This window comes from Camelina sativa, chromosome 13 (assembly GCF_000633955.1).
Source record: "Camelina sativa cultivar DH55 chromosome 13, Cs, whole genome shotgun sequence".
NCBI classification, from domain to species: domain Eukaryota; kingdom Viridiplantae; phylum Streptophyta; class Magnoliopsida; order Brassicales; family Brassicaceae; genus Camelina; species Camelina sativa.
In genome coordinates this window covers 20,628,685-20,655,517 of record NC_025697.1, presented here as the reverse complement: position 1 = coordinate 20,655,517, position 26,833 = coordinate 20,628,685, and the positions used below count along the sequence as shown (strand labels likewise).

The 26,833-nt window shown below is 34.7% G+C and overlaps 4 protein-coding genes and 1 pseudogene across 7 annotated transcripts; 3 read left to right on the top strand and 2 right to left on the bottom strand.

The window, feature by feature from the left end:
- Positions 14 to 3,865, top strand: LOC109124602. 3 transcript variants are annotated; one of them, XM_010457420.2, is made up of 8 exons: positions 14 to 213; positions 429 to 631; positions 706 to 772; positions 1,599 to 2,095; positions 2,468 to 2,920; positions 3,011 to 3,326; positions 3,417 to 3,542; positions 3,637 to 3,865. In XM_010457420.2, exons 4-8 carry the CDS (start codon positions 1,667 to 1,669, stop codon positions 3,648 to 3,650), a joined length of 1,338 nt encoding a protein of 445 aa, XP_010455722.1. In that variant the 5' UTR covers positions 14 to 213; positions 429 to 631; positions 706 to 772; positions 1,599 to 1,666; the 3' UTR covers positions 3,651 to 3,865. The 3 variants fall into 3 exon arrangements, with proteins under 3 accessions (XP_010455722.1, XP_010455723.1, XP_010455721.1); XM_010457421.2 differs by having other exon boundaries at positions 14 to 631; positions 714 to 772; XM_010457419.2 differs by having other exon boundaries at positions 14 to 631.
- Positions 7,113 to 10,680, top strand: LOC104737283 (EH domain-containing protein 2). 2 transcript variants are annotated; one of them, XM_010457418.2, is made up of 16 exons: positions 7,113 to 7,298; positions 7,411 to 7,490; positions 7,623 to 7,691; positions 7,785 to 7,842; positions 7,988 to 8,043; positions 8,140 to 8,179; positions 8,267 to 8,328; positions 8,430 to 8,540; positions 8,687 to 8,789; positions 8,878 to 8,927; positions 9,028 to 9,156; positions 9,245 to 9,496; positions 9,575 to 9,654; positions 9,777 to 9,903; positions 9,986 to 10,129; positions 10,347 to 10,680. In XM_010457418.2, the coding sequence occupies exons 1-16, from the start codon at positions 7,211 to 7,213 to the stop codon at positions 10,530 to 10,532; spliced, it is 1,635 nt and encodes a 544-aa protein (XP_010455720.1). In that variant the 5' UTR covers positions 7,113 to 7,210; the 3' UTR covers positions 10,533 to 10,680. The 2 variants fall into 2 exon arrangements, with proteins under 2 accessions (XP_010455720.1, XP_010455719.1); XM_010457417.2 differs by having other exon boundaries at positions 8,137 to 8,179.
- LOC104738432 (protein GLE1-like) lies at positions 10,627 to 11,634 on the bottom strand. Its single transcript, XM_010458606.1, has one exon. It carries the CDS (start codon positions 11,632 to 11,634, stop codon positions 10,627 to 10,629), a length of 1,008 nt encoding a protein of 335 aa, XP_010456908.1.
- LOC104737282 (short-chain dehydrogenase/reductase SDRA) lies at positions 12,093 to 14,248 on the top strand. Its single transcript, XM_010457416.2, has 6 exons — positions 12,093 to 12,312; positions 12,639 to 12,755; positions 13,150 to 13,284; positions 13,391 to 13,516; positions 13,596 to 13,697; positions 13,793 to 14,248. The coding sequence occupies exons 1-6, from the start codon at positions 12,175 to 12,177 to the stop codon at positions 13,940 to 13,942; spliced, it is 768 nt and encodes a 255-aa protein (XP_010455718.1). The 5' UTR covers positions 12,093 to 12,174; the 3' UTR covers positions 13,943 to 14,248.
- Positions 14,627 to 17,468, bottom strand: LOC104738431 (annotated as a pseudogene).

The window sequence follows — 26,833 nt, the reverse complement described above, 5'->3', positions numbered from 1 at the left end:
ATGTCATTGTAAAAGTCATTTGTCTTCTTTTTTCTTTCTCCTCCTCCGCCTCCTCTCTTCCTCCTCAATAGCCTCAAAATTGGTACCTTAGCCAATCTCCTCCTCTGATTTTGGCTCATCTCATCACGAAGACTGCTTAGTCCTCTAGTTCTAGTTCGATTTTAGAAAGCGATTTCTTATGGGTTTTTCAGATTACCGACCAGAATTTCTTGGGTAAATTGTAAATTTATCTCTTTAAACATTTTGTAGGTTCTCTTCCATTCCTTGATTGATTTTGCATTCCTTTGTCAAAGTGGTGGTGACATAGGCAGTTTTATCTTTTCTTGAAGAAATCAATTTTTTTGGGTTTTCGTCGACTTGATCTGGTTTTTTTTGACTCGATTGGTTTCTTATCGTCGATAACCCTCAATCTTTTTTTATATCTTTAGATCTTGGGTTGAATTTCTCTCACCTCAAATCCCTAGCTGCCTATGTCATCGATGCTTCACCTTGTCAATTGATTCTCCACCGCCAAACCCATCAGATTCTATCTCGCGCGGCAATTGGGAGACCAATTGGCTTCAATATTGCCACCGATTGATCAGTCGGGCTTCTTCTATCGTTGTCCCTCTCAATTTCATCTCCAAATCAGGTGATAGATAGTTGCTATATATTTTTGGGACTCTTTGATTTAGATTCAAAAAAATAATTGAATAATTTTTTTAGCTTCTCAGAGTAGTTCACTGGCACAAGAGTCTATCAAGTGTGGGAGTTGATGTTTTCGTACTATAAGGTGAGATTGTAATGTTTCCAAACACCTTATTGCATAGTGTTCTGAATGCCCCTATGGTTGCTATTTTGGTGAATTGTGAGATTTTCTAAGTTAAAGAAACACAAATACATAGTTAGTTTTATACGTTTAAAAACTGTTGAAGGAAGAACTGAACGTACGTGTAAACGATATTAATCTATTTGACCCATGAAGTTTACACATTTCAGTTTTAAAAATAAAACAAAACCAAAATCTGGTATAAGTTATTTCTTATAAAGAAGAAAAAGTAACATGTTAGAATTAGTATCTAGAATGTCTCATATGCAATAGGAATTCGAGAATAGGTGGAGGTCATAATGGAACATGACAAAACAGATAGGGAAATACGTTCATCCCTAAAAATTTGCATTTGTTTCAAATGGGTTTTCATTGTTGTTAGCGATTATATATCCAGTTTGATAGTTCACAAATTTAATAGATTCTAACCAATCATTTATTTGATTTAGTTTGTTGTCCGTCTAATCGTTATGTTGTTCAAATTTTAAAATATTGATGAAACCATTATTTTTTCAAACAAACCAAAAATCAAACTAAAATTTTAATTAGTATGTGTTTGACTATATATATAAAAATAAATTTGTTTATAAACCCCCAAAACCTAGTAGTTATTTAAAAAAAGAACTGAATCATTTTCACACACTTTCTAATTTATATAACAATAAATTCAAATATATTTAAAAAGTTAAGTCTATGGTCGGTTTTTTTTTTTTTTTTTTTGTCTAAATAAAATATGTGGTCTTGTACACACGTAAGCTTACAAAATCCAAAGTGCTTTATTTGTTTTTAGCTTTCCCCTCCAAAGTCCCGAAACTCTGCAAAACTATCTCAAAATCCTGAAACTACCCTCAAACCCCGATGATGGAAGAATCATCATCAAAGAAACAACGATCTGATCAATCCCACAACTCCTCAACCCGACCCGACCCGATCCTCCAAAAACCACCGGAATCATCACCAGCCACGAAATTCTCATTCCCGAGACTCCTCCTCTGGTTCGATCAATCAAATCGCGTTAAAACTCTTCTCTCATGGTCCATCTTCTTCCTCCTCGCCGTCATCGTCCCAATGATCTCACACTTCGTGCTACGTTGCGCCGACTGCGATTTCAAACACCGCCGGCCTTATGACGGTTTGGTTCAGCTCTTGTTATCGATCTTCGCAGTTATCTCGTTCGTTAGTCTCTCGGATTGGTCCAAGAAGTATGGAATCCGAAGGTTCCTCTTCTTCGATAAGCTTAAAGATGTGAACGATAAAGTTAGGATCGGATACGAAGCTGAGATCCAGGTCAATTAAATCTTATCTGCTAATTATAGTCATTAGTATTTAATTTCATGATTAGAATAGTTAATTTTGGGATTAGATCATTTAGATTGGTAAGCCCTTTTGGCTCAATGGACTTAGGTTCGGTTTGGTTCGGGTAGTCGGATTTCGGGTAATTTGGTTAATGAGCAAGGCTACCGAATATAACCAAACAAAATTTTGGTTCGGATAGGTCTGGTTATCTGATTCATTCAATTCGGTTCTGTGTTTAGAATCCATACAAAAACTTGGTTCGGGATTCGGATAGCGGTTAGGTTCGGTTAATTTCGGTTACCGGTTTGGAAATCCGGATATTAGCATCTTACAAGTGTCGTATGCTCTGTTTCTTGTCTGCAGAGATCAATGAAGCTACTAGCTATCTTCATCCTTCCATCGGTAACGCTACAAGCTATCTATCGTATCTGGTGGTATGCTTCAGGCTTCAACCAAATCCCTTACATCATAAACCCAATGCTGAGCCATGTCTTAGCCTGTACACTTCAGCTCTCATCTTGGCTTTACCGTACATCACTCTTCATCATCGCTTGTATCCTTTACCAAAACATCTGCCACCTTCAGGTCCTCCGTCTCGATGAGTTCGCCCGCTGCTTCGCCTCTGAGATCACTGATTTTAGTTCCATACTCGCCGAGCATCTCAAAATCAGGCGTGAGCTGAAGGTTGTAAGTCACCGTTTCAGGCGATTCATTGTTTTGTCATTGTTCTTTGTCACTGCCACTCAGTTCATGGCTTTGCTTACCACCATTAGAGCTAGTGTTCCCTTTAATATCTATGAAGTTGGCGAGCTTGCGGTGAGATTTACTACGTATTATCTTCACTTTGATCGTCTTGTTCTTGCCTTTCTAAAACATTATCTTGATCAATGTCTCTGCTTTTTACAGTTATGCTCCATAAGCTTGGTGTCAGGGCTATTCATATGCTTAAAAAGTGCAACGCAAATGACTCACAAAGCTCAATCTGTAACGAGCATCGCCACAAAGTGGAACGTTTGCGCCTCTTTAGATACATTTGATGTTCTTGATGATGGAGAGACTCCTAAATGTCCAACGACGATACAACATTCTCAGATTTTATCGCGTCGTCGTAATGTTATTCAATCATCTGATGATGATGAAGAAGGAGAAGGAGATCACGATGATATTGAGATACATCCAATCTATGCCAGCGCCGTTTGTGCTCAGAAACGTCAAGCTCTAGGTAAAGAAAATCTTGAATTAGACGATGATTGGAATAAATCTTTTTCGCGATTTAACTAATTTGGTTTCTCTATTGTATATATATATATAGTGACCTATCTAGAGAACAACAGAGCTGGGATCACAGTTTACGGATTCTTGGTGGATAAAACATGGTTGCGTATGATCTTCAGCATCGAGCTTGCTCTTCTACTATGGCTGCTCAAAAAGACAATCGGTAATCTCTAAATCCATATACTTATTTCATAAATTTTTCTCATGTTTAGACATAACCAAAAACGTTTTCTTCATGTTTTTTTGGTATTTGGCAGTGAACATAACATGAAAACGAAACGAGTGTTCTTGCTTTCTCTCATAACACACACCAAATTTGAAACAGAGATGTGTTCTTTTTTTCACCAAGGCTGCCGTATAACAGGTTTTTTTTGTACCATGTATGTCTGTATAGAAATGTTTGGTAGTTTATTTTTTTCAGTGTTATATATACTGTATGTGTATCCAACTCATATTTATTGGTTATGAAAAACAGGTTTAAAAATATAGTTTGGTCTAATTGATGATCCTAGGATATATGTATGGATATGGTTTATTATTCTAAATTTTGAAAATACATCTAAGTGAAAATGTCTTCTTCTTCTTAACACTGCACAAACAGTTTTTAAAATTTTAAATGAGAAACATTCTAACAATTAGCAATTTGTTTTAAGGAAATCTTATATCAAAAGTTTTTTTCTTTTAAATTGAGGTTTTCTAGGTTCAAAAACAATACTACCGTTTTCAGTATTAAGATTTACCTGCAACAATCAATCATTGGGTCAAAGGTTACAGGTAAAATAATGCCACAAAGTTTAGGTACACTGATAAGTTTCTCGATATCGACTTTCATCGACTTTACATCATTTTCCAAACACTCACAGAAAACTTGACGATCTTGTGTTGTTGGAATTCCAAGATAAATTGTACGCAAGCTGCTGCAACAATCTGGTGTTGGAAAAGAATATTTTGAACCGGTAATATATGCCATACATGACATCAAAGTATCCATCACATCCGGACATGTGATGCTATGCACCGTCTTGACATTTAAAATCAATGATAGTATAGTAACTGAAACAACACAAGTATTGAAAATTGATTTGCTCCAATGTTTTTAAACCCGGACCGGACCAACTGGTTGGACCGGTCCGGGTTACCTCTGAAAACCGAACAACTAAGAACCCGCAAAAAACCGGAAAACCCCGCTAAAAATCCATGAACCGGCGGATCGGATCAACGAGTCAGTATCAAATTAAAATATATATATTTTTATCATACTTCAAATGTTGTTATTTATAGAAAAATCACTTAGTTATTTTATAATCATTTAAAAGTTTAATTTTAGTTTTTTAGTACTCCATTATATATGTTTTGTACATTAGTACTAGAAAAGTAGATGTTATATTTATAAAATATAAACAAACCAATAAACTAATTGACCTAGATTGGGAGAAAACAAAGTTTATTTTATTTGGGCATGTTGTGAAAGTATTTATAGGAATTGTGTATGAGTTCAATTCATGCATTATTGATATTTTACTAAATTTGTGATATATATTATATTTCAATTGAGAATACAACATTGATTAATTATATTTGTTTGTATTATCTGTGTATTATCTTCTACTTAATTTCAAAATAATGTCTACTATATTATGCCTATGCATGCTTGATAATAACTAGGTAGTAATATCCAACCATGCTAGGATCATATGAGTTCAATACATTTATTATTCCATATACAATCTATATTTTATTCTTAAATTAAATTTTTTATTCTAACAATGTTTACTATCACATTTACGCTTAGAATAATTAGGAAATTTAAATTTCACTGGAAAATTAAGGGAAAAAATCCATACAACTAATTATGAAATAAAACGAAAGTAGGATGTTTGAAATGTTCTCTTGGTTAACATGAGTTGTTGAAGTTGAGTTAGAGTAAATATATTATAATTTGTTGAATTATGCTTTGATTTAACAATTTCACAAAGGAGATGACTCAAAAACATAAGTAATGACTCAACAAAACTCTAAGTCAATTGTTTTAAAAGAGAAATCATGATTAGTGTCATTTTTGAGTTATTTTGAGTTATGCGCATAACTGAGTCTTAACACATGGTTAGAACTTAGAACAAAACACAATTTTTAATGTTTGTGGTATTTTTGGATTAAATGTTTTATAATAGTTATGTTTGTAAGAAAAACCTAGTGATGGTATTTTTTGGAATAAAATCTTAATTTAGTGGTAGTATTTCAGAGTATTTAACTTTTTATAATGTCTAATAAAAGATACATTTACAATTACATTTATAAAAAAGAATTAGGAAATTAAAATTTATCTTGAAAATTTGAGAAAAAAATCCATAAAAGAAAAGTAAGAAACAAAATATAATTGGACTTTTTTTTCCTTTTTGTTGATAGTCTCCCACTCTCCCTCTTAAATTATTTTTTGATATCTATTAAAGGTTTATATAGTAAAGAATCTATGAGAAAGATTTTACATGATTAGGGGTTATTGGTTTAAGATTTGAATAGAGTTTTAAATATTTTAAATGTTATGTACAATATGTTGTTATTATATCAAGATTTTGTAAAACTATGTTAAAGTTTAGTGTTATTAGTTTGTGATTTGTAAAAAGTCATTTAAAATCTTGACAAATTTGGGTTAGTAGATTCAAACTTTTATAAAATCATTAAAAATTTAGTGTTATTCAATTAAAACAAAAAAATTTAGGATTGTTAATGAGTTTAATTATTATGTTATTGGTTTTTGATTTTAGACACTTTATTTACAAAATAAAGTCATGGAAAATATCATAAAAATGCATGAATTGTTTGGATGACTTTACGAGATTTTAAAAAACTAATCAACAAAACTATTTAGCAATCTTTAACAATCTTTCACTTAGGCCATGAATGGAAGATGGTTTTTAAATGGTTTTTAGATTATAGATTTTGGTTTTTAGTTTTTGGTTTTTGATTTTTGAGATTTTAGTTTTTTGTAAGAAAGTTATTTTTAAAATAATTACATAAAGAAACATAAAAAAATAAAAAGAATCGTAAGTTTTCCCTAAAATCTGTAATTATGTGGATTCTAGTTTTTGTTAATATTTGTAAAGAAAAGCTAAAAACTAGTTTTACTATTTTTTAGGAAATCTATTTAATGTAAAATCTTGAATGGAGAAAAAATTGGTTTTTGAAAAACAAAATCCAAAAACTATAGTAGAATCTACTTGCCATTCAAGGTCTTATTTACTTTTAATGATTTTGTTGAACTCTTTAAAAATCTTCATAGAATCTTTATAAATACATAATTAAAATTTAAGTCAATATTGACAAGCATGGTTCATTACTCCATTTTAAGATGCTAGGAGAATATAACATCTTTGTTAGCCATGTTTTTACCATGTTGAGTTAGAGATCCAATCATTAATTGCGTACAACAAAATCTGATCTTCATTAAACAGACAACCATCTCGCTAAATTATCCGTTAAACCAACTTCACGTCGTTTTAGATTTCATGAGACACACACAGCGTGTCGGGCCATTCAAAAGATTGAACTAATACGACGTCGTAATAGCTTGCTCTTTAAAACTTTGACAAAGGTATGAAATCAAACTTCTCGGCGTTTTCGATTTGAATATACAGCGTGCCGACAGTTTAAAAAAATAACAAAACGTCGTCGTAAATTACCAACCCTCGACAAGCGCCAAACCCGTTAAAATACCCTATTTGGAAAAATATCTTCTTCTACGCTCTCTCTCCTCTCTCTCTCTCTCTCTTAACTATTCAGTTTCAATTTCAAATTTCATAAACCATTCTCTCTCTCTTCTTTATCTCAGTTATGGAGACGTCGTCGGCGATCTCGATCGGTTCTTGTTTGAAAGAGCATCAGAAGATCTACAAGGAATGGTTCAACATCGCCGATTCAGGTTTCAGTGTTCTTTTTTTTTTTTCTTTTGTTTTCCCCTTTTTCAGATTGAACTCACTAATCCGCCGTAACTATTCCGTTCTGATTTCGTTTTGCTTCTCTGAAAATTTCAGATGGAGACGGTCGTGTTTCTGGTAACGATGCTACGAAGTTCTTCGCGATGTCAAAGCTTTCTCGCCAGGAACTCAAACAGGTTTCTTTACTCATTCGATTAGTTTTCTCAAGATTTCATGAATCCATAGGACTTGTGAGACTATGAATTGGATTTTGAAGTGTGTAATTCTAGGGTTGATTGAGAGAATTAGTTGCGATTTTGTATTTAAAGGTTTGGGCTGTTGCGGACTCGAAGCGACAGGGATTTCTGGGTTTGGCGGAGTTCATCATTGCGATGAAGGTATGATGATTGTGTGAGATTCATATATCTGACTGAGTCAATTTGATGTCTTTCGTTAAATCTCTTACTCATTTGACTATTTTGTTTGCTCAGCTCGTCTCATTGGCACAGGAAGGACATGAAATTACTTCAGATCTTCTCAAAGGCTCAAGTAAGTGTATTCAGTTACATCTTGAAATTTTCTGAATAAAGAGATTATGATGGTCTGAAGACAGTGTAGTATTATTAGATATAGCAATTAGATTGGATTTTTAATCAGAAAATGGCTAATCTGAATTTTTTTTTTTTGGTTCTAGTTGACATGAAGAGTGTGGAGTTTCCAGTGTTGGAAGGACTGGAAAACGTTGTATCTGTGAGACTCCTTCTTACCTGATTTTTTTGTTAAGATCTTTTCAGGATTTTCTTTTCCTAATCGAAGAAATTGTCTTAATTGTTTTGCTTACAGAAGCAGAAAGCGTCAAAAACAAATGTGGATGTTGAAGACAATGGTTAATTAGCATTCTATGTATTGATTCATACATTATGATATTTTTAACTTTTGTAAAAAAATATTGATTTGCTGGCTAAACTTGCAGTTGTTACTCAGCCACAAGTCACGGCAAAAGCTCCCTGGTACAAATCAAAATCTATTATTAAGGTGGGATACTACTTGCTTTGTCGCTGTAAATTTTCATCTTCTTGATAATATTTGAGCGTGTGATCTGATCTAACAAGTAATCTGCCATTTTGCATTACCAGCCACAAGTTAATGTGGTGACAATTGTCGATGGCTTGAAAAGATTGTACACTGAAAAGCTAAAGCCTTTGGAAGTCACATATCGTTTCAATGATTTTGCATCCCCTGTACTAGTGAGTGAACTTTATGCTATCCTTATCATTTCAAAGGCAGTTGTGTTGTGGGGTTTTGTTTATTCCGTTACAGAAATTATATCCAGTGTCACCGTGTAAATTGATTATCAGTTCGTTCTCTTGATACTTTCTTTGTTGATTTGCAGACTAATAGCGATTTTGATGCTAAACCAATGGTAATGCTTTTGGGTCAATACTCCACTGGAAAGACAACATTTATAAAACACTTGCTTGGATGTGACTACCCCGGTAACTTGCTCCGTTTCCTTTAACTCGTACCAATACAATGAATCTTCAGTTACGTATCTGATTTCCACCACTGTGTTCTTGTTATCAGGAGCTCACATTGGTCCAGAGCCAACAACAGATCGGTTTGTGGTTGCAATGGTATGTCAGTGTGTCTTAATTTGATCGTAGTTGAATGATTACTAGTTAGTTACTTGACGTATTCATTTAAGTTAACTCTTATGATTTGATTTTCTTATAGAGTGGACCAGATGAACGAACCATACCTGGAAATACCATGGCTGTTCAAGCTGACATGCCATTTAACGGGCTAACAAGTTTTGGAGGTGCTTTCCTCTCAAAGTTTGAGTGTTCACAAATGCCGCATCCCGTGAGTAATTAAGCATTATCTGATTGTCTCTTTTTGATATTTTTCTCTGTTGGTTTTTGTGAGCCTTGTCTTCCTGTTTGTGTTGTAGGTCTTGGACCAAATTACTCTTGTAGACACTCCTGGAGTTCTTTCTGGAGAGAAACAAAGGATGCAAAGGAGCTATGACTTCACTGGTGTGATCTCATGGTTTGCATCTAAATGTGATATGATTCTCCTTCTCTTTGATCCCCACAAGCTTGACATCAGTGATGAATTCAAACGGGTGATAACATCTCTGCGTGGTAACGAAGACAAGATCCGTGTTGTCTTAAACAAAGCTGACCAAGTTGATACTCAACAAGTAATTATCCATTTCCTCCCCCATTCGTAAGCTTCATTTTTACTTGTTATTGAGCTGATCTAAATCCTTGTTTTTTAGCTAATGAGAGTGTATGGAGCATTGATGTGGTCGCTTGGTAAAGTCTTGAATACACCAGAGGTCGTACGTGTCTATATTGGGTATGCCTTTGAATACAACATGAACTGTGATTTTCATTTCATGAGCTGTTAAAAGGAATGTAAGCCATTAGTTTCATTTGGTTACACAATAGATTGATTTTGTTATTGCTTTACTTGTGCAGGTCCTTCAATGACAAACCCATAAACGAAGCTGCAGTTGGACCAATTGGAAAAGAACTCTTTGAGAAAGAGCAAAATGATCTTCTAGCAGACTTAATGGACATACCTAAGAAAGCATGTGACAGAAAGGTATCATTTTGATGAGTCTCAGTTTAAACAGTAATGTCCATAAATTCAAAATTTTGAGGCTGAAAACAACCATTTGTTGCAGATTAACGAGTTTGTGAAGCGAGCTCGAGCTGCGAAGATCAATGCATACATTATGAGCCATCTTAAGAAGGAAATGCCAGCAATGATGGGCAAATCCAAAGCTCAGCAACGTCTTATGGACAATCTCCAAGAAGAATTTGGAAAGGTTAGTAAATATCTCATTTGAGCTACAAAACTTAGACTAATCGCATTATGTGTAGCCTACTAGAGATAAAGTAGTTGACTTTAAGCCAAACTAGAATTTTTGTTTACACGCACCTCTCTATTGATCAAGAAATAAATAAAGGAATTGGTTTTTATCTCATGTTTTCATGTTTTCCAGATTATTTAACAAAAACTTATTGTAATTCTTAAAAAAACAGGTACAGAGAGAGTTTCATCTTCCGGCTGGAGATTTTCCAAGTGTGGAGCATTTTAGAGAGGTATTGGGAGGCTATAACATTGACAAATTCGAGAAGCTGAAGCCTAAGATGATTCAAGCAGTGGATGATATGCTGGGATACGATATTCCAGATCTATTGAAGAAATTCAGAAATCCTTATGATTAAAACAATAATGCTTGTACTTAGAAGAAAAAAAAACATTTTATAATCAAGCTTCAGAGTTTATCACAATCAGTAGAACATGTTAAATATTTGGAGATTATGTTTTGTGCTCTTCTGAATTAGTAATCAATCTCTGGTATTGTTGTTCTAACTCTGCAGTATACTTCGCTGAAAAGAGACTCGTCTTCATAGTTCTTCCTTCAGGCTCCTTTAGATACATCTGGTCATCTAAGTAGGCTTTGATATTGGCTATGGTCAATTCTGTCCTCCCTTTCTTCAAGATTTGCTCTCCCACATCGTTCACAACATTCACAAACTGAGATTTGTAGCGTTGATGAAGACCAAAGCCTGCTGTCTGTAGAAAGGCATTTAAGGCTATTGCGTTAGCTATGTTGTTGTTGTTGTTTGAGGTGTTGTTAACGAACTGGGTTAACCAAGTCCATCCATGTTCTATCCCATGCATGTTAGTAGCATTTCCACCGTGTATATCTTCCTGCACGAGCGCACCGTAGAGCTTCATAATAGAATCTAGGCGTTCATAAGCGTCAGAAGAATCCCACACTGACTGATCTGAGTTTGCGCTATGATTTGGTGCAGTGTAAATGCAAGCTTTGTGGAACTCAGCAAGTAGGATATCCATAGCTTGTGGAAACATCGAGGTGACGTGAACGATGACGTAGCTGGATGCAAAAGGGGCTCTCCCACAGTAGACCATTCTCTTTGCAAAAGCTGCAATACTGATGGATAAGGGACAACGAGGGTCTTTGAATATTTTGACAATCTCATTGATCTTTGTATTTACAATATCCTTCACCGCAGTTATTTGCTTTATCGCCCTTCCAATACTCTTTTCGAAACTGCTAAAGTCCTCATTCAAACGTGATAATAGCTCTTGGTTCATTGCTTCTAACTCTTTCAGCTTATTCAATCTCTGCTTCACCAACATCAAACCAATTTCTTCAGCTTGAAAACTCGATGTTGTAGCTGAACTACCAACAACACTAGTTCTCTCTAGCACAGCCTTCTCTTGTGCGAGTTCTCGTTCATCATCTCTACGGTACTGTTCGACCCCTGATTTTGCAGAGGGAGACGTTTCAATCGCCATTAGCATTAGCAGAACAAGATGATTAATAACTTCTCTGTAAGATTATTATATTTTGGTTCTCTTGTTATTATGATTTCAACCCTAACGCAAGAGCTTATTTATAGAGTTATGAATGTGAAATAAAAAATAGTAAATTGATAAGTTTTCCATATTTTTCTTGTGATTTCCTTTTTCTTTCTTTTCCATTTTCTTGAGTTTTTTTTCCCTTTTCTTGAATTTTCCTTTTCGTTTTTTCTTTTTACATCCTATTTACATTTTACTCTCTTTATTGTTCTTTACGATACATTCCAACAAATTATTTTAATTTTTTTTGTGTGTCACACTGTTTGTTTAGGATATAGAAATAGAAATCCTATGGATTTTTCTTACCATAAATCATTTAAACGTTTCAAACGCAATCTCACGAACAATCATTTAAACGCTTTAAAATAAAAAACGAAATTTAAACGCTTCAAACGCCGCAAACTTCATCACTCATCGCTTACTTTAGAGATAGAGAGAGAGAACACAATCATTGGAAGAAGCAAGAAAATATTAAAAATGGAGAAGACGAAGATACCGAGAAGATTGGAAGGTAAAGTAGCGATTGTGACGGCTTCGACGCAAGGGATTGGTTTCGGAATCATTGAGCGTTTTGGTCTCGAAGGCGCTTCCGTCGTCGTCTCTTCCCGCAAACAGGTTTCCACAATCTCTCTCTCTCTCTCTTTGATTTGAAGACTTTAATCGATCTTCTTAGTGATGGATCTTCGTACTCGGTGCTTCAATTAGTTTGCTTTTGTTGTATTGGGGATTTTGATTTTTGCAATTTCACTGTAAGCCCAGAATTATTGAAAATTTTGGTTTGGTTTGTTACAGAATCTAAGTTTCTCTATGTTACTGTGAAGTGAATCATCTGAATTTTGACAGTTCTGATCAGAGAAGTAGATTGTGTGTGTGTTTTTTGAAGCTGGTAGCTTTGTTTTAGCCAATTTTTTTTTGTTGATTTTGATTATATATATGTGCAGGCAAACGTTGACGAGGCGGTAGAGAAACTCAAATCCAAAGGGATTGATGCGTATGGAATCGTTTGTCATGTTTCCAATGCTCAACATCGCCGTAATCTTGTCGAAAAGACTGTTCAGGTAAGCTTAATCTATGAGCAAATTGATCATGCACAAGCTTTACATAACCAAAATGTTGTTTTGGTCTTCTTGATTGGTGTTGTTGCTTCAAGCTCTCTCACTTTACCACACTTGTGAATCCTTTGTTTGGGCGTCTTTGATTTACTTAAAGAGAGGTTACAGTGTCTTACGTGTTTTAGTTACGTTTTAATTGGTGTTTGGTTTCAGAGTCTATGAACAAATTGATTATGCACAAGCTTTACATAACCAAACTGTTGTTTTGGTCTTGTTGCTTCAACCTCTCTCACTTTACCACACTTGTGAATCCTTTGTTTGCGTGTCTTTGATTTACTTAAGACAGATTACAATGTCTTTTGTGTGTTTAGTTTACGTTTTAATTGGTGTTTGGTTTCAGAAATATGGCAAGATAGATATCGTTGTCTGTAACGCTGCTGCCAATCCATCTACAGACCCGATCTTGTCTACCAAAGAAGGTGTTCTCGACAAGCTATGGGAAATCAATGTCAAATCCTCTATACTTCTCCTTCAGGTAAATCTTTCCTCTTTTTCCTTTCAGAAGTAAAGTATTAGCTTTGTCTTTCCATAGCCAAATAGAATCAATTTTTTGTTGACCTTGTTTGTGTTCATTTTACCAGGACATGGCTCCTCACTTAGAGAAGGGTTCTTCAGTTATCTTCATAACTTCCATTGCTGGATTTCAACCGCAAGGATCGATGGCTATGTACGGGGTCACTAAGACAGCTCTTCTCGGCCTTGTGAAGGTATGTATTAGCGTCTCCATCTCCTGACTGGATGATGATTATGATGATTTATTGCATTGATTTGAACATCATGTCTCAGGCACTTGCTGCTGAGATGGGACCAGACACACGCGTGAACGCGGTTGCACCCGGTTTTGTTCCCACACACTTTGCTTCTTTCATTACTGGAAACTCCGAAGTGGTAATGTTTTAAGATTAAAACTGTTAAGATTGAGATTATGATTGTATCTCAAACAATGGAATTATAATAATAGTACACTTGTGGATTTTGCTCAGAGGGAAAGTATCGAAGAGAAGACTCTGCTTAACAGGTTAGGAACAACCGGAGACATGGCTGGTGCGGCGGCTTTCTTAGCATCAGATGATTCTTCTTACATCACTGGTGAGACTTTGGTCGTTGCTGGAGGAATGCCCTCAAGACTCTAAACCAATTCCGAGCCAATATTAGCATCAGAAAAATGCAATCAGGGAAACAATTATAAAAGTAGAGATCGTTTTATTAGTTTTCAATCAAATAAGATTTTACGAAAAGAAAAAGTTCCATTAATATCATGAATCCGTTGGATACCTTTGTTGGGCTTGTAAAAAGATAATTTCTTCATTAGAAAGACTTGTTTGGGTTTATTTCAGAGTTCGAACAATAAAGTTTGGGTTTTATATGTATGTACGTAACACTAGGTTTTTATTGTGTGTTTAGGTATACGTTTGTGTTTATGTTGATTTTGTTTACTACTTTGCTCTCCCAAATAATTTGTAATGCCAAGATTCACTTCTGAGTCCATACCCTCTGACTCATCACCGGAAGCAATAATGATGCGTAGGTAAATTATTTGACTCGTATATGGAGGCTAGGTCTTAAATTTTAGGTAGTCTGATCGAACCAGAGTCGTAGGAACCTAATGTAAGCCACTGACTACCGTGTGCTTTCGACAAAGTGATACATCTAGCACGTGAACATTGATCTTTCTACAGAAAGCGGTACATCAATTACTTGTTTGGCAAGAAAGAGATTCATCATAACAGGCTGAATCGAGATATTAAAGCCAAACTATCCATAGATACCGAAGCCACAAAAAGAGGAAAAACCATCGAGATACCCTGGTAAAGGAGCTACCAGGGTATGATCAAAAGAGACTGAAAACTCGAATACACATCAGACATGTCGACCTTTGGAAGAGCATTGTTCATGGCATCTCTTAAATTCTTCTCTTCAACAGCATTATAGAAACATCCACGTATCTTCGGGTCCCTTACAAGCTTTGTCCAAATCGACCCACTCAGCAATAGAGTTCTCTCGTTCCCAATCACCCATAAACAATGCCTTGCACGAGTCAGTGCCACGTTGGCTCTTTGACGGTTAGATAGAAACCCTATGTTTCCATTACCGTTGCTTCTTACGGTGGATATGATAATGATGTCTTCTTCTCCTCCTTGAAACCCATCAACCGACCGAACATTCAAAGTGAAAAGCTCACCTGGTACGGAATTGTACTTCTTACCGATCCTCTCTTGGATTGCTCTGATTTGACCTTTATAAGGTGAGATAACCCCAACACTCATCTTCATCTTTGTCTCACTTGACACTGTTTCAAATATTAGGCAAATTTTAAATTGTATATATGAAAAAAAAAATAAAAAAAAAAAATCGACAAAGATCAATAAAGACCACCTTTGAAAAGATTGGATAAGATCTCAGCAATGACAGCAACCTCAACCATGTTTTTAGGACTGTCCATCACCAAACTCTTCTTTCCCAAGTCCCACGTTAATAAACGAGAAAGAACCAAACATGTTTCCTTGAAGAAACCGCTTTTGGTAGCTTTTCTCTTTAACAATGTCAGCATCAGAGATCTTGCCATCATAAAACTCCATGTTGGGGAAACGACTTATAGAGGGATGCATACGGTATTGAATATTAAGCAAATGTTTCTTGTGGTCAATCAAAACCAATCTCTCAAACAAGCTTCTCCCTAACTTGGCCTTCTCACATACCTGCGCATACAAGAACATTCAAACGCCATTCCAACGTTTAAAATTAGCAAAAACACAAATAGATCAATAAGACAAAAGAGAGAACCTCGGTTTGCACCATTGCTGGTAGCTGAAGCTCATCTCCTATAAGAACAGCATGGCGCAAGCCCTCAAGTTGCAACGCAGCAACTGATTCACATTCTTTAAGTTGAGCCGCCTCGTCAACTACAAGCAGTTCTACAGATCCTGTCCGTTCCGCGGTCATCTCTGCAGCACCCGAGGTAGTGCAGAGAATTACGTGTGCATTTTGTAGGCAGAATCTCCTTACATCCTCGTTTACCAACAAGCCTAGAGTCTCAAAACGTTTTGATAGAAAACGTAGAGTCTGAAGGCAATCAACACGGATGAGTTTGTTAAAACAATCAAACGTGAAGCTTTCTTGTTTCTCTTGCAAGAAAGATCTAGCACGACGAAGAGCTTTACGGGCAGCGATCGTGTTCTTAACATCGTTAGATGATATAAAAGACTTAGGCAGATGTGTGTACAACTCCACCATATCCTTCTGGACCTTCTCCATTGTTTCACTTAACCCATCAAACTTTTGCTTTACAAACTCCCCAAATGTAAGAATCTTTTCTTTCTTTTTAGCTTCTTCCTTCTCCAATCCTTCATTTGAGCCAAGAAACAGTTTCTTTACAAACTCACCAAATGTTGTAAGAATACTCTTACCTTCTCGCTTCTCCCTTCTTTCAATTAGGAACATATAATTCCTATAATTAGACTCCGTATAATCAAAAAAATCTATGACTGACTCCAAATCCCATCTGGTCGATGGCGAAAACAGTTTACGCAGTTTACTAATGCGATGATCAAGAAACACATTGAGGAGATCATCATTGCCCCTCTCGTCTATCCCCATTCGAACTCGGTTTCCGACTAAAACAATATTCCCAAGCCCGTAAGTAGAATGTTCTGATGAAGAAGATTTCTTAAATAACGCCAAAAGCCTCGATGCAACTCCTACAACAGCCGTGTTTGTAGGAGCACACACTACTGTTCTGCTACCTAAGTTGAGTAGAGCAAAGAGAAGCGTAGCCACCGTCTTTGTCTTGCCAGTACCAGGTGGCCCCCAAATGAGTTTCACACTTGTCTTATCATGGATTTGTCTTGTCTCTAGGCAAGCCACAATTGCAGATTCTTGGGAAGAGTTCAAGTTGGCTGAATGTATAATATCCATTACATCATTTCCAAAATTCCTAGAAGAAACAGGTTGTTCTGTATCCTGAAACATATACAAGACAAAAAAAACCACAATTACACCACAGTATACACATATTAGACGTTAAAGAAAAGATCTAATCATGTTACTTACCGCGGAATTTGCCTGAAGGACACTCTTGATGACACTCAACTTGGCCTCTCTGTTGTGCAAAGCCTTCCAGATACGTGTGTTTGTGGTTAAATTCATCAGAAACACACTGGAACGAAACGAAAACCTCTCATCAATGGATATGGTTTTGGAGGAATGAACAGTGAAGTGTAGCTCATCTTCAACAGAGAACACATATGCAAGAATCAGTGGGTTTAAGTCATCGACGCGTCTTGGCCTTTCTGCTTTTGTGAGAGCAATGAGATCTCCATGTTTTGGCTTGTAACTAGTACTGTTTCCTTGTGCCGCCATACTCATCTGTACTGATATATTGAGCTTGTTTGATGTTCTACTCGGCGGTTTAATCCCCGTAGCTTCCACGGAACGTGTGTAAAAGACAGGAGCTTTGTACAAAGAGTTCAAGCTGGAGAACAACTCTGTACGTGTTTCCTCTAGGAGAAGAGGAACAAAGCAGTTGCGGTATTCATCAACGGACCCAAACATGTCTGGTACTGACCTAATCTCTTCCTTGTGGATATCTTTGTTGAGAATAGAATTGACGGACCAAGAGAAGATTTGAGTAACCAGACTTTTCTTCTCGTTCCTCTCCATGTCACATAATCTTTCTGAAACATAATAAACAAAGAGTTAAGTACCTAATTCATAGCAGGTCGTATCGTAGCTACATAGAAACGAATGCTTAAGGCAAACTAATAAGTACAGTTGTATATATGATGATAAGTGGGAAGAAGTTCTACACGAGCACTGATGCAGGAAAATGAACAACGCTAAACGAAGACAACAGATTTTATCTGGGGGATTTAGATCAGTTTGGTCTACTTAATAGGAGGAGGAGGAAGAAGAAGGCGAAAGGTCCACACTATATATTGGAAAGGAATATGTAATTTCAAGTTTTTATCAATTTCCAAGAAAACATTGTTAATACCTTTTTCTAATATAGTATATGAAAATAATCATATATAACATACATATTGAGCGAAAACAGCACTTCGCATGCATAACTAAAAAGTTTAGGCAATTACACTAATCATTATTTTAAATTTGGAAAATTATTTTGTACATTTTTGGTTTACCCAAGAAATTACTTCACTTAAATGAAGAAGAAAGGTCAAAAACTTAAGAACGAAGGATTTACGGTGGACAGGACAACATTGAACATTTGCCTGCTCTTACCCTTTGAATGGAAGGACAGAAAAATAGCATATCACCTTTTTAACGTAGATTTTTATCACTAAATTATCATTTAATAATTTTTTTATTTTTAAAAGTTGTTGCAGATAATGAGAAATACATGCAGATCTGATCTACAGCTTTTTGATGTTATTCACCCTTAATCTGTACTTGAACAACCAAATATTTAATCTATTTTTATTTTACTTGATCTGCTTGAACCACTTGATATGCTTTGCTTGATATTGATCTGTTTGAACCACTTAATATGCTTTGCTTAATATGCTTTCTCCATTCAAGACCTTATTAATCGTCAACTCGTCATAATCATCATGACTATCTCACAATTGTCACATCAGTAACTAGTTTCTATTCTATTTTGTAAAAAACATACTTTAAAATACCACGTAAAAACATATTTTTTTGTAGTACAATGGAGCAAAAGAATTTAAGTAGAAATACAAATTTACATTTGCAGCTTTGAATGTAGACAAAACATATATACAGTATAACCCCATTGTATAAGAGGCAAAAGAAACTGATATGAGGATTACATTAATAACGCCATTCCTCTCATCCCTCTCTTTCTTTGACTATGGGCTATGGCTCTGTTCTTTTTATGATTGCTGATTCAGTGATGGACGAATAAAAAATACATGTAACTTGAAAGTCAAGTTTGTGGAAAGAACACCGGCAATATTGTAAAAGCAATCGGCATTTTTTAATCTTTCCAACAGTCGCTGTTAATTATTTTTAGCAACTCTCGTAAAGCTGCGACACCTGTTTTTTTTTAAACCTGTATCATCCTTTCAGCTTCCTCTATTTATTTTTCAATTGCTGTCCCTCTTTCAGCTATTGGTAAAAAGAACAGGCCCTATACCTTTAGAATCTTCGATACGAAATTACGAATCATACGATCTACCACAAGTGTATTCTGGTTCTCGTCACAAGTGATTTAAGTATTTGACGCTTAATAAGTTTATTTTGTTGTCTATCTTATATTTAATTGGTCGGAACAAAAATAAAAACCAAACAAATTGTGAATCTTACTATCACTTATATAAAAAACGGAAGTACACAACTATTTTTATAAACTATATAAATTTTACAAGTTAATTACAAAATAGGTTATAGATTAAATATAAATTGGTTACAAAAAACATTATAGATTAATTAGTCAATCCATGGACTATATGAATATACTTAAGAATATCTTAAAGAATCTTCTTAAAGAGAATATTCCAATGATTTATACAATTTCTTAAATAAAATCTATGTATTGTTACAAAATATATACTGTTAACCATAAAAATATATTCTTATGCGTAAAAAGGAATAAAATATTGACAATTTATCACACTTAATTTCTACCAAAAAAAAAAATTATCACACTTAATCATGATTTCCGAGATCTTATTGTACAACTGAAAATAAAATCTTACCAAACACAAGTCATATTAAAAAACTTTTCACCAAACATGTTCAAAAATTAAAATAAAAACAAACATAATCATTTCTCATACATAAAATTAAAAAATTAACAATATAAAACTTACAAAATATTTTTTTTTTCAAGCCATTATATTTAACATATGATTTTATTGTATAATGTTTTATCCAAAAAAACTTTTAAAATAATCATATAAATTATATTTTATTATAAAATTATTAGATAAATAAAATTTCAACCCGTGCTAGAGAGCACGGGTTTTAATCAAGTCCCTTATATAATAAAACAGAAGTACACAACATTGTTTTGTAGACTATATAATTTTAATAAGTTGGTTATAAATAGGTTATATATTAAGTTTTATATTATTTGTATAGTCTCGATTTATTGTTTCCAAAAATCTTAAAGAGAATATTCTAAAGAATCATTTGATATCATCTAACTTACCATATTAATTTTGATCAACAGGTCAAATAAAACCTAATGGGCACTCAACCACGATCTAGTGGTATCGTCGTAACACTTCAGGATCGAATCCACAAGGACCAAATAATTGCACTGTGAAACTATGAAGATCGAATATAGCTAAGACAGAAAAAAGGAAGTTTGTGAAACAAGTAATAATTAAAAACAGAAAGTAAATAAGTTGTTTTAACTCAAAAAAGAAATATTGGGTGCAGGGAATCTATGGGGAATATAATCTCGGACTAAGGTGAATAGATAGGGATGCGTTAAACACCGTTCTAGAACTCAAATCATGGTTGTAAAGCTAACCTACTTCCGCATCGTTAATTATCTATGCAATGTATTCACTAAACCCTAAACCGTCGTTTGGATCTAGCAAACCAAGCAAGCAATAAAAGTTTAGGTTTGCTCTGTTCACAAGGTGCCTCAACTTCAACTTTCGTTGGCTAAGGTCCACCTTGCTCACCTATTTTCTTTTCTAGCAACTCAATAACACTTTCAGTGCCCCGATGAGTTTAACCTATGATCATAAACTAGGTAGCTAATCTAGTTTAGGCTTTAAGAACAACAATAGATGAAAAACAAATAATTCAATCCCTAATCTAAAACACCATCGTTAGAGAATCATAAACCCCTTTGAAACCCAAAACCGAATAGAGAAACTACTCAGACATGGAGAAAGAGAAACAGCAAATCAAAGATGAAGAAGACATAATTGAATTGCAAAAGAAATAAAGAGGGTTCAAAAAATCTTCTCCAAGGTGTCAAGAAGGATTAGAGATCTTCTCCCAAAGTTTACAAATACTCAAAAGCTGCGTAGAATAAAAGTTTTTTCTCTAGAGGTCGTGCCTCTTGCTTAAATACTAAAATAAAACCCTAAAAGTCGGTTTAAAACGAAAAAGGAAAAGTTGCTTCGGGTTCGGGATCGGTCGATCCAAAATATGGATAAGCCGATCCAGGATGCTTTTCCTATGACTTCTCTCCATCTGCTTGCTAGTCCGATCAGTCTTCACCAAAATGGCTCCAGATGCTTGTTTTCATCTCCAAAACACTCAGTTTCCTTCAAAAGCAACCTAGAACCTGTACAAACTCATAAAAGATTAAAAAGACTCTAAAAGCACACTTTGACTCAATAAAAGACACAAAACAAACCTAAAAACCATGGTTAAAACCTATAAAATACCGACACATCAATTCCCCCGGACTTGAATTTTTGCTTTTCCTCAAGCAAGAACAGTTAAAAACTCAGGAACAGAGAAAAGGTTTGAAAGTGGAAACTCACATATTCTTGGGAACCTCTTCTTTGCACTCTTCATTAAATCAAATTAATAACTACTTTATGTACTCTACCCATGATTAGGATCAACACTCCCTACTCTGAACTCCACAACCTCAAAGAACCTTCAGCATCCCCATTGTTGTCTCTCTAAATCAGATTAGTGAAAATGTGTGGTCTTGTCGAGGGAATATCGATCACTGAACTTATTGACTCCTTCATCGTTTTAATGCCCAAGACTTCCTACATATGCTTCCTTTCCTCTCTCTTTTCTCACTTCCAAAGGATCGATTTCTCCCTAATTTTCTAGGGTATCATTGTATTTTTTTTATCGATCCCTTTCTCTTTTCTTTTGGACAGGTTTCCATGAATTTTGAAGGATGCACAGGTCTACGCACAACCCTCGGTTCACTTCTTTATTACCTATATCCTCTTCTTCTTTTCTTTTCTCTCTTTTTCTGTTTTTTTTATTGAGTATTGAAGGGAAGAGAGAGGGGAAGCATACTTTGTGAGCAGATGCATGTATTGTATTGCTTAAGGGAGGAGTCTTGTTCAATGTATACAAGTCCCAAGGCAAGAAGTTAAATCCGGTTAAGTCATTTCAAAGCTAGAGACAACGCATGATCAACTTCTAGTTCTCGTCAGTGAGGGTCTTTTGGGGCGTGTTGATTCTGCTCATGTTCGTTCCAAGTTTCATTCAAAAATCAAAAGTACTAAAGCAATCATAAGAGTGTTAGTTCAAAGCAAATACTCCTAGAAATGATCATAGTTTCCCAACTTATATTTTTGACTCGATAACAAGACTCCTAGAAAAGAAAAATCCAGAGAAAACAACCAAAGAAAACGACATCAGTAACTTGGAGACATCCCTCCCCCGGACTTACTTCACACCGTCCCGGTGTGAAAGCAAAGCCAAGAAAAGAATGAATCCCACAAAGCAAATAAGAAAAAAAATGAAAATGAAAAAGAAATGAAAAGAAACAAAAACCGGTGATCTCGCATCTGGTGTTGGAGTGGTGTTGGCAAGGGTGGGAATCGATTGGTCTCGGGATGGGATCGGCCGATCTGCAACATTATTGAACTGTAGATGCGCGCAGTGAACACCGGGATCGACCGATCTGTAACGAGGATTGATCGATCCGAAACTCCTGGAACAAAAAAATTTCGCATCTTCTGCGTTTGGAACCTGTTCCTATAAATACTTAACACCAGACGTGATTTCACAGTACTAAATCGTAAAAACAAAACCAAAATCCTAAGACAAATTAAAAAAAATAAAGGGTAAGCCAGCACAAAACCCATGGGTTGCCTCCCATAAGCGCTTGTTTAAGGTCTATAGCTTGACCGCTCAACACAAAATGTTAATCATGAGTATCAAAAGGCTAAGCCAATGGACCTTTAGTCCTTCTCTTGTCATTGCAATAAACAATATGTGTCAAGTAACACACAATTATCCATGGAAAAACTATAAAATCCACATCAAGGAAGTTTACTACAAATGTAACATATACTTTGAAATATTGCTTGATGGTTGGATGCTCATGAGGATCAAATGCATTTAATGGGAAAATAAAGTCAATAATAGGTTCAAACGAGGTTTTCACAAAATAATCAACTTCATCACCATTAGTTTCATAAAACACAATATCCTCATTCATATAATCAACCTCAGGGTCCTTTGTTTTATGCAAAATTGTATCAATATCAAGAACACACCCTAGGTAGGATACTTCAAGAAGAGAGCTAGATATATCAGGCATTAAAAACTCAAACTCGAGATCATGAACATTCAAAGCACAATGATATTCAATATCAAAACATATTTCATGATAATCCCTAGCAAGTTTTTCTGCTCTTATAATGTCTAGACGTTGAGACTCACATATCAAATCATAGCATTCATCAATGAGCAATGGAGTATCCAAACTAGAAGTCACATCTTCAATGCATGGCATGTGAATATCCTCAAAATCATGAATTTCAAGGGTGGAAACGCATGTACCTTCTATTTGGCTAGGTAGTACCCAATATATTACCTTTCTGCAAGCATGAGCTTCCTTAATCTCTGTGAAAGTGGGCTCCCTCCCTTCAAGTACTTCTCGATGTGAGATGAGATTCAACCTGATCATTACTGCTAAGTTCCTCCTTGTTGTTGTTGGATGTTCCATGGAAAGCTCATCCAACCTAACTTTTTGATCCGGTGTAAGAACACTCTTATCAAACGGTGGCTCCACATAAAGCTCATCTAGAATGTCTTCATCAACTGTGGTCTCCTCCTCCTGTGGCCAGTCATCATAATCCATGGCCCCTAAAACATTTTTCATTTTTTTTTTCATTTTTTTTACTCTACAAAAAAGAGAAAATAAAAATAATTAGTAAAAAAAAAGAAATCTTAGAATATACTCAATTCTAAAATCTCAAAGGCAATCGTTTTAGTCCCCGGCAACGGCGCCAAATTGATCAACAGGTCAATTAAAACCTAATGTGCACTCAGCCACGATCTAGTGGTATCGTCGTAACACTTCAGGATCGAATCCACATGGACCAAATAATTGCACTATGAAACTATGAAGATCGAATATAGCTAAGACATAAAAAGGAAGTTTGTGAAACAAGTAATAATTAAAAACGTAAAGTAAATAAGTTGTTTTAAATCAAAAAGGAAATATTGGATGCAGGGAATATAATCTCGGACTAAGGTGAATAGATAGGGATGCGTTAAGCACCGTTCTAGAACTCAAATCACGGTTGTAAAGCTAACCTACTTCTGCAACGTTAACTATCTATGCAATGTATTCACTAAACCCTAAACCGTCGTTTGGATCTAGCAAACCAAGCAAGCAATAAAAGTTTAGGTTTGATCTGTTCACAAGATGCCTCAACTTCAACTTCCATTGGCTAAGGTCCACCTTGCTCACCTATGTTCTTTTCTAGCAACTCAACAACACTTTCGGTGCCCCGATGAATTTAACCTATGATCATAAACTAGGTAGCTAATCTAGTTTAGGCTTTAAGAACAACAATAGATGAAAAACAAATAATTCAATCCCTAATCTAAAACACCATCGTTAGATAATCATAAACCCCTTTGAAACCCAAAACCCAATAGAGAAACTACTCAGACATGGAGAAACAGAAACAGCAAATCAAAGATGAAGAAGACATAATTGAATTGCAAAAGAAATAAAGAGGGTTCAAAAAATCTTCTCCAAGGTGTCAAGAAGGATTAGAGATCTTCTCTCAAAGTTTACAAATACTCAAAAGCTGCGTAGAATAAAAGTTTTTTCTCTAGACGTCGTGCCTCTTGCTTAAATACTAAAATAAAACCCTAAAAGTCGGTTTAAAACGAAAAAGGAAAAGTTGCTTTGGGTTCGGGATCGGTCGATCTAAAATATGGATCAGCCGATCAGTCTTCACCAAAATGGCTCTAGATGCTTGTTTTCATCCTCAAAACACTCAGTTTCCTTCAAAAGCAACCTAGAACCTATACAAACTCATAAAATACTAAAAAGACTCTAAAAGCTCACTTTGACTCAATAAAAGACTCAAAACAAACCTAAAAACTATGGTTAAAACCTATAAAATACCGACACATCAAATTTCCTTTATTAAATTATTCATCAAATAAAATCCTTTGATATCTAACTTAACATATTAATTTGTTAATTATTATTATACTTCACCTCTCATTTTTATATATGAGACTATTTTGTGAAACAAATAAATTATCATCTTATTTATTATAATTAAAAAATAGTTTTATTTTCGGATATACAATAAGTTGAATTTTTAAAAACAAATATAAATGATTCAATCTATAAACTATTCAGTTTTTATTAATATTATTCTTTAAAAATAAGATATATTGAATTAAAATTTTTATTGAGTAACGGGTCAAAATTTGAATATTTAAATTCAATTTCATACTTTTTGTTGAATTTTATAATTTTATATAATATAATAAAATTTAAATAATTTATTTTGAAATATTTTGAAACTTGATATTAAAGTTAGAAACTATAAACACTCTAAATTGCTTTGTTATAGCAATGTCAATAATATGTCACTATAATACGTCATTATAATATGAAAGAATTTCAAAAAACCAAGTATATTAAAACAAAAAAGTATAACAATATATTAAATTACTCATAATATAATAACTCACTTTTTAAAAACCAAGTTCACAAAATTATGTCTTATAATGACGTTAAAGTCATGAGGTAGAATATACATTGTTGAAATAACTTCACGGTACATAAACTAATACAACATATTAAAATAAATAGAAAATATACAAAATTTTGTATAAAATAAAATTTAACTAGTGTTATAGCACGGGTACTTATCTAGAATCATTAACAATATAAAACTTACAAAATAAGTGTGTTTTCAAGTCATCATATTTACCATATGATATTATTGCATAATATTTTATCCAAAAAAACTTTTAAAAACAATCACATAAATTATATTTTATAAAAAAATTACAATATAAATAAAATGAATTTCAGCCGGTGCTCTATCACGGATCTTAATATAGTATTGTTAGTATAATGGAAACCTATTATGTTAGGAATAGGTTCGTCCAAACATAATAGTTCTAGCATGGGTCTTAATCTAATTGAACCTAACATTTTTAGTTTTTAATTTTTGGAAAATATGACTTATGTCGTAAATGAGTTTTATGTGTCTACTTTTACTAATTTCAGTTTAGGAAACGAGATCACTTGGATATTTAATCTTTACTTTAAACTAGATTAGGACTCGCCCGATGTGCGGGTTTATATTTTTTAAAATAAAATTAAATTTATCAAAGAATATAAAATAAATTTGTTTAGGAAGTAAATAGATACACCGAGGTGTCCAATATGATATTTGATGTAAAAGATGCGACTCTACGGTTGAAACTATTAATCACGTTTTTATTTTGAATGTCCTCGTTCGTGTGAACTTTGAGATTTATCTTTGACTTCGGTCTTGTCAGAGGGTTTACCATATGAGTGAGTGTATTCGAATTTGGATTTTGCTATCTGGAGGGATGCCTCTCAACCGGGTGGTCCTGATCAACTTCTTCAATTACCATTCAATTACCATGGATTTTATGGGCAATCTGGAAGGCCATAAAAAAAAATCAAGGTTAAGAGATAGAGGCGAATGATATAATTACTTAGAATTTGGGCGATAATTTAGCCTGGGAATAGGCGTTCTCTTTTACGGCAGTCATGTCAGCTCCATCTTTGTATTCAAATGTCCAGGTTTCTTCACCTCGTTGTCAGATTGATGGTTCTTGAAAAGCAACCAATGTGCATTCATGATTGGGCAGGTGGTGTTGCGTTGGTGAGGGGCGAACCTTGTTGTTGGGGGCCAAGTGTCTAAAACAGAGCCCCTCCCCCTGCATTCAGAGTTAAAAATGTTGTTGTGGGCCATTGAACGGATATGTGTTGAAGGGATTGCTTGTCAACGTTTTGAGACTGATTGGCAGTCCTTCTCCAACCTGCTCGATGAGTTTAACTCGCTTGAGTCTTTACCACTGTTCTCCATCTCTTGGATCCCGCATGCGTCAAATAGTAAGGCGGATTGTCTTGTATGTGC